The 13,426-nt window shown below is 36.6% G+C and overlaps 1 protein-coding gene across 4 annotated transcripts in view; it reads right to left on the bottom strand.

Moving 5' to 3' along the window:
• dbo (Kelch-like protein diablo) overlaps positions 1 to 13,426 on the bottom strand; it is a 279,705-nt gene that overhangs the window by 226,295 nt on the left and 39,984 nt on the right. For all 4 annotated transcript variants that reach the window (XR_016546845.1, XR_016546844.1, XM_090371089.1 and 1 more), the window contains exon 3: positions 3,201 to 3,473. Coding sequence is in view for 2 of the 4 variants with exons in the window: in XM_090371089.1 (XP_090227215.1) it covers positions 3,201 to 3,473 (273 nt within the window). In the remaining 2 variants the exon portion in view is untranslated. The remainder of the gene's footprint in view (positions 1 to 3,200; positions 3,474 to 13,426) is intronic.

Consider the following 13,426-nt stretch of genomic DNA (forward strand, 5'->3'; position numbering starts at 1 on the left):
TTTCATGGCTAATGATAAAATCTCTGCATTCAAAGATAAAACTATTCTTTCAGAAAAAAAGATTTGACACAGGAAAATATGATACCTTCGTTATGTTTACTACATTTTTTTTTGTTAGTTGTTGGTGCATCGGCTTCTGTGGCCACAATGCACCTCCTAAAGTTTTTGCATTTTACCCTGATCCAAGCCTGAGGTGGGATTCAAACAAGCGACCTTTGGGTTGCCAGGCAGGCGCTTTCCCCATCTGGCTAGCCTGGTCGGCATTTACTACATGTCTTGTTGAAAAAAATCTCTGCAGAGTCAGACTTACAGAAAGCAATAATTGACCACCTCACAAAGCTTTGATCTCTTCTGAAGAATATTTTCCTATCAATACAGACACTGAAAATTACAGGTGGATAGCTAACCCTTGATAAAGCAAAACTCCTTGGCCCTATCCACAAAAAAGGAACTGATTGATATCTCTTTTGACACATCACTCCAAGAAAAGTTTAGGGTTTCACTATCTTCATTCTGAGCTAGTTTGGTGGACTCTTTCCCTAATATAGCAGACAAGGTAGTTCATAAACTTTTATCATTTGCGATGACTTATGTGAACATGGGCTTTCCAAATATTGTGAAACAAAAAAAAAAAAAAAAAAAGAGAGAGAAACAGACTTGATGCTTTAGCAGGCATTCACTGTCAATTATCAACCTTGAAACCTAATTTCAGCAAAATCGCTGAAAATCTATCACAGCAAGTTTCTCATTAGATTCACTGAGTAAGTATATATTTTAATTTGGAATCTTAATAATATATTTTTTTTATTTTAAAATTTTAGGAGTAGCAATTCTTTTCTGATTCCACTATAATACAGTACATACATGCAAAAAAACAAAAAAACACCGCTTTCTTAGTGTTCTATGCCTATAACAATCTTAGTGGGTACCACAGCCAAAAAAGCTGAATAAGAAAGTGAGGCAAGGGTAAAGAAAGCCAACACGAGAACCACGGGAAACTTACCGAACAAAATGGTTTGCCACTACTGCAGTTTCTACCTGCATTCTCAGTAAACAGACGGTGTGCATGTTATCAGTAGCAGCAATAGAAGTCGAGAATGATATATTGATTGACACACAAGCATGACAGACAATATACTAATTGGTATGTGAACACAACAAGATAACATCAGTGTTAAGTGACTGATTGACTTTATGATGTGTGTGTGTGTGTGTGTGTGTGTGTGTGTGTGTGTGTGTGTGTGTGTGTGTGTGTGTGTGTGTGTGTGTGATCTTTCTTTCCTTTCCTGTGATTTCGTAACCTAACCTTAAAGGTTAGCTATGAAATAACAGGAAATAAGGAAACCTTTTCCTATTATTTTCTAACTTAACATTTAAGGTCAGGTTAGGAAATATAATGAAAATTATAAAGAAACCTCCTCCTTTTTATCTAACCTAACCTTAAAGGTTAGGCTAGGAACAAGATTAGGTTATGAAATCTTTAATGTTAGGTTTGTCCATTTTAAGGTTAGGTTAGGAAACATAACCTTAAAAACGGACAAAGAAATAAGTAATATAATTTTTTTAATACCAAAAACACTAACTCCAATAATCAGCTTCTAATAACGAGAAAAAAACTAATCATTATAACATCTGTCATGCCTATGTGTCAATCAATGTATCTTTCTCGTCTTCTACTACCACTACTGATAACATGCACCTTCTGTTTACCGAGAATGCAGGGAGAAACCGCAGTAGCAGCAAGCCAGTTTGTCCAGTAAGTTTACAGTAGTTTGCCATGGTTCTCGTGTTTACTTTCTTTACCGTAGCCAAAAGTGATGCATCCACCACTAACTGATAAAGAGTAGCAAATTTTCAAAGGAAATAAATTAAACAAAAACTGAACTAACACTATCTATACACTTTGGGGTTTGGGGACCCTATATTTCTCAAATATTTCCTCAATAACAAGAGTTTGCTGGACCTTTATGGCAAGAGGAAAGATGAAAATGTATTAACATCAACAACACAGAACAATCAGTCTCTAAAACCTCTTGCTGAATAATATCCATTAAAGTAAACTGTGAATTCAAACAAACCCTATCCAAATAAGTCCCTTCCTGTTTAAGAGGAAAAGGGGGGCTTGAAATAACCAACTGCATACCAATCTATTCTAAAAGAACGTAAAAGAATCTCAAAGTTCATACCAAAATTAAAATAACAAAAAACAATAAATAACATAGCCGAAAACAACAGACAAATTTCACTTCAAATACTGCACCAGATACTGGAGGAAGATAATAAACTGTGATAACCAATAACTTCACTCCTTTCACTACACAATGAGTGGCTGTACCCTCAAAAAACAAGATATCCAAAACATCCCTACATTTATTTTAATGTGAAAAATAACATTAAAAAAATAATAATAATAATAATAATACCCATCCAACTCAAATTATGCTTTGAGAGACAGTCAGGAACTTATCTGAACAATTTACTTCCCTACTCTAAAATGTCTCTCTCCGCTTGCTGTTTAGCCACTATTGCATAGCAATCTTCAGCATATTGTCTTTGTCCTGATTTACCATTCTTTCTTTCAAAGGACTAAATTGGATGCAAGTTTTACATTACATCACAGTCCACAAAATTTTGCAATGACCAAGTTCTTTGAGGAAGAAGAATTTCAAAAGGGTACTACTATTAGCAGAAAAAGTCATGGCCACAGTTTTTTGGGATGAGGAAGATGGTTGTGGACTTCTTGCCTTTAGGGACCATGCAATTTGTTGCATGTGAATTAGTAACTCACATGCAACAAATTCATCTTACAAGAGAATTAATTGAAGCATTACTCCTCTAGAGCATTGTAAAGCACACACCAACATGTGCCCCACTGAGGTCGCAATTATCTCTTTGGTCGTTTGAAGAAAGGATTAAAGAGACATTATTATAATGATGAAGACACATTGAAAACAGCAGCTCAATAGCAAGGGGGGGGGGGAAGAGATTTATAGTGAGAATAGTTGAAATTATTCAATGCTGAAAGAAAAATGTTTAGAAACAGACTATATTGGAGAAAATGCATCTTCATCAATAAAAATTAAAAATAAGACATATATATCTTGTAAATTATATGAAATAAAAATTGCGGCACATAACAAGGGTCACTGGATAAAATAACAATCAATAAATTATTTTAGCTAGCAATTACAATTCCTTACCTCTTGAAAATTGTGTTGGGTGAACTTATCTGCTATTCTCAACAGTTCTCTACATGAATGAGTATCTGCAAATGCTCTGATGCCTAAGCAATTTGATGGATCAAGTTGCCTTTTCAAGAATTCACAACAGACATCCTGAATTTCTGCCATTTGTAGCAAACATGCTGCTGGAAGTAAGACTTGAACATTATTTTCTTCCACCACAATATGAGATGTGTAGGCAAAGTCAATAAGCAGCTCCATTGCATGTTCATCTATGTCTCTGATTGTCACCTAATCAATAAAGAAAAACAGCTAATTATATATATAAAATAACACCAACATTTACAGAATGTGCAATTATTTTTAATACAAATAATATCTGGATGGACCAGTTATATATAGCTAAAAATTTTGCATTGCCATTCTGACAATAAATAAGAGAGAAACAGGAAAAACACATTAATAACACTGATGTTCCACAGATGATTGCACCTTCCTTTAGTCCTCTGTGGAGCCTAGTTGGCACAATATATCACCATCAGCCACTGGTTTGGCGAGTTCTGGGTTTGATTCTTATAGATGACTGGAGGAATTTATAAAATTCCTTTCATTCAAGGCTCAGCTCCAGTTAGCTAATCTCAATAGGAGGTGTAGGATTTTTTTCTCATGAGTTATACAAGGTGTTTCAGCCTGCACAACAGGCAAATCATCCTACGAACTCACAATTCTACAGACAAAATACACTAACAGTTATGAATGCTTGGAGACTTAATACCGATATAAAATAAACACATCTTTCTTAGAAAGACTGATGTAATATGTGAGGGTTCATAGTTTTTAACTAAAATACACATTGTGACATCACATAGCTAAATGAGGATCATGCATCTAAGATGCAGCAAAGGAAGTCAACATTTTAGAAATCAGAATCTATTAAACTTTTAATATAGATCCATTTTCCATTCATAATGCACCAGAATAGTGTTCATGACCATTTCTTCTAAATTATTAATAATAATAATTAATGCTTATTATACAACACAATGAGAAAGCTACATTGTCATTATGAATGACATAAATTTATTTTTAAAGTTAATTGTTGGTTTACCTCCTAAAAGTACTATGATTCTTTTCTAAATTTCAATTTCATTTTTTCTTTCTCTATTTTAGTATATTTGTTATTGACACTTTTTTTTTGCATTTAGAGATCATTTTAGGTCAATTAGCATATAGGCATAAAATATCTATTATCTTCGTGATGCCTATCCATCTGCATGTCCATACACATAACTCAATTCTTAGTGGATGGATTCTAATGAAATTATATATTTGGCCTTTTAGAAAGATTGAGACAGCCTCAATTTCATTAAAATACCAATAGAAATCTGGATATTATTTATTTCATTGTGCACATGTAATAACTTGACTCCCAGTGGATTGATTTTTCATGAACTCTTATATTTGGTTTTATTAGAAAGATTTATAAAATCTTTCCAAATTTCATTAAAATCAGACCAATAGAAATCCTGATTTTTTATTTATTTTTATTATTACATATCATGTAGGTTATTGATATCCTATATATTTTAGCTTCAGCTAAAATACAGCTTCAGCTAAATTCTTCAACTAAAATATAGCTTCTTAATCTGGGTATTAAGTCTGTTGCTGTGCGCAGAAAGAAAAACGTTCACTGTACAAGCATAACAGTCGTTGCAGTTTGAGAAAATCATGTTTTTGTTATTAGTTTACTAAATATATAAATAGTGAAGTTATTTGTTTATCATATTAATCACAGAAACATGCTATATTTCAGTTGTTATCCAAATCCAGGAAGAAATACTTAAAATTGCAGTATGAAAGTGTTAATAGTATACTACGTTTAATCTGTTAAATCAAATACATATTGCATTTCATGGGGTTGATTACCAAGTATTACAAGACGTGAAGTGAATATTTCTTTGGGAGGTATGTGCAATGAAATGGAAACAATTACTTTTATACATTATTAGTTAGCCCAGTGGTAGTCATGCAAGACCCGAGAGATGCTATACCAAAATAACGGGCCAAAATTATGGGCCAACAATGCTATTTTTTAATTGTGTTTATTTATAAGTCATGGTTATCTTCAGCCAGTGGATGGTTGATTACTGGAACAATCTTCCATCTGTTGTGGAAGTGGTAGCTTGGCTTGAATAAATTCAAGTAAGAACTGGACAAACTCTTGGAGGGATGGACAGATGAAGAGGGAAGATGATATTTTTTTCTTGCATGATTTGACATTACTACTAGTACTAATAATAACAATAAAAATAATAACAGTGGTAGTCCAACCTCTCTCTCTCTCTCTCTCTCTCTCTCTCTCTCTCTCTCTCTCTCTCTCTCTCTCTCTCTCAGGGTAATTCAAAATATTTTTTTTTGGCTGGTGCAGCATAAGCTTCAGGCTTTCTTGCACCATATAGCTAATAATAATAATAATGGATTGGACTAATACCTAGCTGGAGGATATTGTGAGAAATGCAAGGACAATGATAACCAAGAACCGCCAACATCACCCAAAGTCAGCCATGAAGAGACTGACAATAGCTCAGAAAAAAAGAGGAAGGAACCTAGGAGACCTCATTGAGCAACAGAAGACAGAGATGGCTAACCTGAAGGATTACTATAGAAAATACATTACTAAGGAGCCTGGAATGACAGATGACATATCATAAATCTCCTAAATATCCTATAGAACTAGTAATGACCATCCCAATCATCATGTCAACCACCGGCATTGTGCCAGACTCCATCAGAACCTAGCAACAATAGGCATCCCAGAAAACACTTACATGGAACTCCTGAAAACTGCAATCCTGAACATTTGTAGAATAATAAGAGAATTTCTCGACCAACAGTAACAATAACAGTAGTGACAGGACACAACCAACCACTCCACAATTGGTGCCAGTACCAGTGACAGGGAAGAAAAAAATCCCATAAAGGTGAAAGGTTTTTTTTTTTATAACAATAATCTACAGTCTCAAAAATACTTGTTTGCAAAAGATTTGTTATTGCTTTAGGATTAAAATAAAAGGGGAAAATGAAAGACAATATTCATGAAACACTATATTCACTCAAGAAAGATGCTACTCAGCAGGAAGCAAGATGTTTCAAATTTTGCCTACTGCAAAGCAAGCTAGATTTGGAATAAATTTTGAAAATTTTTAAAAATGGAAATTAACAGTATCAGTATATACATTTTTTAATAAAAAATTTAAGAAATATTTGTACAATAAGTAAAATCAAATGTGCATGAGTATGTTTAAAATTTCACACAGTTAACGTTTCTCTGAATGGGGAAAGTGGAAAAAACTGTTTCATACTGATATTTTATATCTAACTGTTTTTTTTTTCATTTTCAGCAGAATAAATGTTTTTTGTTTTTTAAAACATAACATGCATAAAAAAATTACACAAAATAAGTGCTGCAATCCATTAAGGAAAGAAAAAATATATTAGAACATTGCAAGGCAAATTTAAAAAAAAAAAAATTTCAGAAATAAGAAAACAAAGTTGGACACTTATCAGGTGCCATGCAACTGTGTTTGTAAAAAACATAGGCACACTGCTGATGGGTAAATCAATTAATAACACAAGCCAAAAAGATTTTTTACTTCCCTATATATCAGCTGTTTACAGTTAAATTTTATGAGTAGATTTTGAAAATAATTCTTAAAATTTCACATCACATCTACATATACAAATTTGTGTTTACCCATAATATATATATCACCACAATTTATGGAAGTAAATATGAACTGATTTGATCTAATGCCTGCAAATAATGTTTGCATGTACTATGAGATGGCAGTAATGTTGAGGAGGATTACACATTTTTGAAGTGGTCCTGGTCTCTCAACAAATAATATCATCCAATTTATACAATGCTGAAAGAGCCCAGAAATGGTGCAAAAAATGTGTGATTCTACACTGCCACACAGTCACAGACTCACCAATGTTTCAAGCAGTACAGGAGAGAGGTTTCTGCACATCCATTACAAAGTTTGCTGATGCTATCGAGGCAGTGTTAAGTGGGTCGGAAAACTGCTAGCTTGGGGGGATACAAGGACTAATAGATTAACAGTAGCCACTGGCAGAGGTGAAAGTGATTCTTGCACTGCTTCTATTGGAATGAGCACCAGCCTGGATAACAAGATGCAGGATATTTCGGAGACTGCCGGGAGTCATTGTGGTACAAGTAAACACACGGGTTGTGTTAGGGTAGGTAAGAATAGGAACAGATGCATGTATACTTGTGTGTACACCAATGCTAGGAGTTTGGTAAATAAATTTGATGAATTTCAGGTATTGCTCAAAACATCAAAGGCAGATATTGTTGGGATATCAGAGACGTGGTGTTACACAAATATAAGGAATGCAGAACTGTAATTTGAGGAATACAATGTGTACAGAAAGGATAGAAAAGATAGGAAGGAGGAGGGGTTATGCTATTAGTTAAGAAACGCATAAAATCCAAGGAAGTGAAGCCAGTCGACATCGCTGGACAGTTCAGTGTTGAGTCAGTTTGGTGTGACATAAGCACTGGGAGATCAAAATTGAGAGTAGGAGTGTGCTATAGGCCTAATGACTTTGATGAGTATAAAAATAAACTGTACAGGGAAATAGAGTGGGCCAGTAAATCAGAGTCTTTTAATGGGGGATTTTAATTTCCCAGATATTGATTGGAATTTGTGGGTTGGTCACACACACACACACACACACACACACACTAGCAAGCCTTTTGTGAATTTATTGGATGATTGTTTTCTACATCAGCATGTTTGGGAGGCAACTAGAGGGAGTAATACTCTTGATCTGATTATAAGTAGTGATTTTTCATGCATTAAGAATCTGCAGATAAAGGAACCATTAGGTGGCAGTGATCACAGTGTGCTGAAGTGGGATTTACTCAAGGAGGTAACTACCATCAGGGGTAAAGGGAAGGCTTTTTGCTTTCGTAAAGGTGACTACGGTGGTCTGAGACAGCATTTAAATTCTGTACGGGGGGACCAACTGATGATGTTACCAACAGCAAATTCAAAATGGGAAGCATTCAAAGAATTTATCTTGGAAGCTACTAGACTCTACATACCAACTAAGAAATATTGTTCAAGGTTTAGGCCTAAATGGATGTCAGATGAACTAATGAGACGTGGCAGAGAAAAAAATGCACGGGATACATATAAATTAATGGATGACATGGAAGTCTATGATAGATATAAGCTGGTCTGTAACCAAGGTACAAAGGAGATTTGGCAGGCAAAGACAGATTATAAGAAATCCTTGGCAAAGGATGCAAAGAAAAACAGAAAAGAGTTCTTTACCTATGTAAACTCTAGAAAGAAAGGGATGAATCAGATTGTTCCACTGGATATTGATGGTTCAACAGTTGAGGATCCTGCTCAGGTGGCTAACAAACTAAACGAGTATTTTGCATCTACATTCACACATGAGGAGTTATTCAGGAAGGGGAATGCCAGAGGTGAAGTAAACTCTGGCAGTGAACTAGATGATTTTGTAATTACTGAGAGGAAAGTGGAGGAGAAATTGTTGAGGATAAACATAAAAAAGGCACCCGTGGTGGATGGGATCTATCCAGTTTATTAAAGGAGGCAGCAAAGGAAGTAAGCAAACTCTAAGCCATAATTATGAGAGCTTCCTTGGACTCAGGGGAGGTACCCATAGACTGGACATCTGCAAATGTGACCCCAATTCACAAAGGAGGATCAAAAGCTGACACAAGTAATTATAGACCTGTGAGTTTAACTTCTGTTCCAGGAAAATTAATGGAGGCACTGGTTAAAGAAGCCCTGCAGGATCATCTAGACAAGACTTCAGTTATAGCTCAGACACAGCATAGTTTTGTTAAGGGAAAGTCCTGCCTGACCAATTTGATTGGATACTAAGATGCAGTCACAAACGAACTGGATGCAGGGAATAAATTTGATATTATACATTTGGATCTGAGAAAGGCCTTTTGATACTGTTGTACATGGAAGACTGCTGCACAAATTGGAGCAGTGTGGCATTGGAGGCAAATTGCTGCTGTTGATAAAGGGATGGTTGAGTGGGAGAAGACAGAGTGGTAATCAATGGACACGGCTCATCGTGGACTAATGTTATTAGTGGAGTCCCTCAGGGTTCAGTGTTGGGTCCATTATTGTTTTCTGTATTTATAAATGATATTGATGATGGTATATCAAGCTTAATGTCCAAGTTTTCATACGATACAAAGGTTGGCAGGGTTTTTAAAGACACTAGTGACGCTATACTGCTGCAACAGGATCTGGAAAAGTTGAGCAGATGGGCTGAGAGGTGGCAAATGAAGTTTAACATTGACAAATGTAAAGTACTACATATGACAAACAGCAGCCCCGAGCAACATATCAACTCTGTGGCACTACGCTGACAGTAGTAGAGAAAGAAAAGGACCTGGGGGGTAATTGTGCAGGCAGATATGAAGTTTTCTGAGCAGTGCAGATGGTCGGCAAGAGTAGCTCATGGTGTCTTGTCAATGATATAGAGGAATTTTTCTAGCAGCGATAAGGAGGTGATTATTCCCTTGCATAAGGCAATGGTCAGGCCACACCTAGAGTACTGTATACAGGTCTGGAGGCCTCATTCCAAGGATGTAGAGCTGCTGAATGAGTACAGAGAAAGGCAACAAGTTAGTGAATGGAACAAAAGGTTGCTCTTACGAAGAAAGGCTTAAGTTTTGCAAATTACAGTGTCTGGAGACTAGGCACCGGCAAGGTGATCTAACAGAGGTATATAAAGCCTTGAATGGTTTGAGCATGCTCAATGCTGATGGGATTCTTCCTCTTGCTCAGAATAATCACCTGAGTGGGCATAAATTCAAATTGAGGAAAGACAGATGTAGGATAGATGTGCGGAAATTTGCCTATAGCCAGCGGGTAGTTGGTTGATGGAACAGACTTCCATCCCTTGTTGTGGAAGTTGATAGCCTAAATAAATTTAAGGCTCAGCTGGACAGGTATTTCATACGAACAGATGGGTGAAATGGAAGTGGGTTTTTTTTTTTTTTTTTTTGGCTGATGCTGCATAAGCTTGCTTTCTTGCATCATATGCCTCTACTAATGCTAAAATTCATTACTTTGTTACCCTTGAAGATTACTTCTTTGGGCCAATTAAGGGCCCAAAAATGAGGGCCAAGTCTACTATGGAAGAACTCTGCAACCAATTAAGACAGGGGTTCTTAAAGTTTTGCTTTAAGTGAGCAAGGTTTTGCAGCTTACAAAACCCCAGGGACTCACATCTGGTGAGTATGGGCTTGGCACACCCAGGGCCCTGAGCTGAACATCATCATTCTTCTCTTCCTTGGTGATTCCCTTTTATCTCTCTCTCTCTCTCTCTCTCTCTCTCTCTCTCAGGGTAGTTCAGAAATTTTTTTTTTTTTTGGCTGGTGCAGCATGAGCCTCTGGCTTCCTTGCACCATATGGGTAATAATAATAAAAATAGTGTGAGCACCATATAAATAATAAAATATAAATTTTTTTTTGTTTAAAGATTAAAAATGCATTTTTTTAAATTAATTTTTTAGCTGTATTACGCATACAAGAATTATATTTCTCAATATTTGGGCACTAATATTTATTACCTTATCAGTATGAACCTTGACATTGAAGAGATGATGCCAAACCTTTGAAATTAATTTCTCTATCATGAAGAGTTAATTGCAAATTTTCTTCCAAATGTGATATCAACAATCTTGTCCTTTTTTTTGTTTTTGATATTGTTCATTAATGAAAAAGCACTTTCACACGTGCGTGTTGATCCAGACAGAGTACTCTGAATGCTTCTCTTTGTAATAAAGGAAATCTTTTGCAGTCAGAAGAATCCCAGAATTTCAAAATACATGGTTGTTAAAATTAAAGTATCCCTATGTAGAGGGCTTTGGAGCGAGTTATAACGCTCGTACTGAAGAGAAATTTGGACAGCAGGTACAATAAAGAGTGCACTTGCCATTTATTGGAAAAAAAAAATTTTGTTAAAATTTATCACTGTATGGTGTTGTCAGTGTATGGCACATAACTATCAGTTATGATTATGCAAATAACTTACATTTGCATAATCGTAAGTTGCGCCACTACTCAGCTCTTCTTTTATACAGTACCACTACTCAGCTGTACTGTATAAAAGCAAAGCAGTTTCTTCAAAAATCATACAGTAGATGTTTGCCAGCACTATAGCAGCAATGCCAACAACACTGCAAGAAAAGGAACTATTAACAAAGCTGTCTATCAGAACAGCAACAACACAGCTGCAGCTATCAGAGGATTCCGGTGTCGGAAGTGCATAAGGCATGGACCTATGACTGTTTGTGCTGTCCGCAAAATGACTGTGAAATTTGAAGTGACAGGACATCTTGGTGTTCAACCAGGTAGAGATCTAAAACAATGGTCCTTGAGGTTGTCACAGACATTCTCTCAGATATGCCAGACAAGCTGTACTTGCTACCTGGGAGTCTAAAACGTTATTGGAACTGATATTTGGGTGACACTCAAGTCAAGTGGACCCAATTTCGGCGAAGTCTAGATGGTCTGTGACAGCCAAATCCTCTGCTTCCACCTTCACGATGGTGACACTGTTAGTAATCCTGGGTATAACCTCCATGCACAAGTACATGGTGGGTGACCACCCAGGTGTGAACCAATGAAAGCAGGGGACGAGGTGTGGCACCCACACCACATGGAGGAACGCCACCCCCTCTATGTTACCAGGCAGTACTAGGTGGTAGATGACGCTCATCAACCGGTGCAATACCACCACTTTGCTTATTGGAGGCTTCAAGTGGTGGAACCCATGTTTAGTCTCTAGAGCTAAGTTCCGGTCAACCCTTCCCTATCTCTTCCATCATGCAGCATGATTGATGACTTTTGAGGTTATGATGAACATCGTGGCAAGATCCAATATTCCTTACATTTCAAGGGTACAGCTCTAAAATGGTATTCGCAGGCAGGCAGGCAGGCCACTAGTTACACCGAACCGAACCTATTGGTAACTCTCTAGGAGGCTTCCGGATCAGATAGTGTATAATCTTACTACCTCTACTCTGCCAGATAGTGACTGCAGGGAGTCCTGGTAGTGTTTATGCGAGGAGCATTGTCAAGGCCATGTTATGTCAAGGATTTGGATATATTCTTACCATGTATAAGTCATATCCAAAAATTTCATTACTTCATACAGCATGTCCCAACCACTTTTTCTTACTATTGAATACACCATGAATTGTCAAATTAATAGAGCAAGCTTATTTGCGAAAAGATCTAAACCTCCCAAGTACTTCCTAATTCATTTCCCAAATATAAAAAAAAAAAAGTAAAGTGCAGCCATTATCAACCCACTGCAGGATGGAAGCCTCCTCAACAATTCATGCTGAGGGAAATGGACCATAATCTGCCACGCTGGTCCAGTGCGGGTTGGCAGATCGACCATAATCAGCAGTCAGGGGCTTGAATCAAGGTCTACAAAAAAAAGCATGTGCTACTGCATGTGGTCTCAATTCTAATCTCAACAATGTCCATTTCCACTTGCAGTCTGCCAAACCCAATGTACTTTTTCTGACAGAATCTCAGTTATCGGTTGATTCAACTACTGCTCATCTCAGATGCCCAAATTATTCGCTGTACAATTCCTTTCACCTCAAAGGTCGTATTTGTGCATATGTCCGTTCTGATATTCCCTGTCAGAGACTTGGCAATTTGGAATCTCCTCTCTTTGATCTTCTCTGGCTTTAAATCCCTCTACCTCATTGTGTCAAATTCATTTGTTGTCTCTACCATTCTCCCAACTCCACTAATCACTTGGAGCTCTTTGACTTCCTCTCTTTGCAACTTTACTTTCTCAAGTCCAACTTTCCTAACAGTGAGGTAATTTTCCTTGGTAATTTTAATGTTGAGAACTCCAGCTGGCTTCCATTTTCTAGTCACACCGACCCAGCTGGTCAAGATGCTGAGGCTTTTGCAATTACTGATGACCTTGCACAGATTGTTCATTTACCTACAAGAATACCAGACAATCCTGATCATACAGCCAATACGCTTGATCTTTTTCTCACAAACAACCCTTCTAAGTATCCTGAAAGAGGCCTCTGAGGTCGGGAAAACTCATGTCTAAGAATATATAAATTCATACACCGACCATTGAATAAAATTTAAAATTTAATATGACTACAATCTTTACAA

This window comes from Mastigoproctus giganteus, chromosome 4 (genome assembly GCF_048544385.1).
Source record: "Mastigoproctus giganteus isolate SK-2022 chromosome 4, ASM4854438v1, whole genome shotgun sequence".
Taxonomy (NCBI): domain Eukaryota; kingdom Metazoa; phylum Arthropoda; class Arachnida; order Uropygi; family Thelyphonidae; genus Mastigoproctus; species Mastigoproctus giganteus.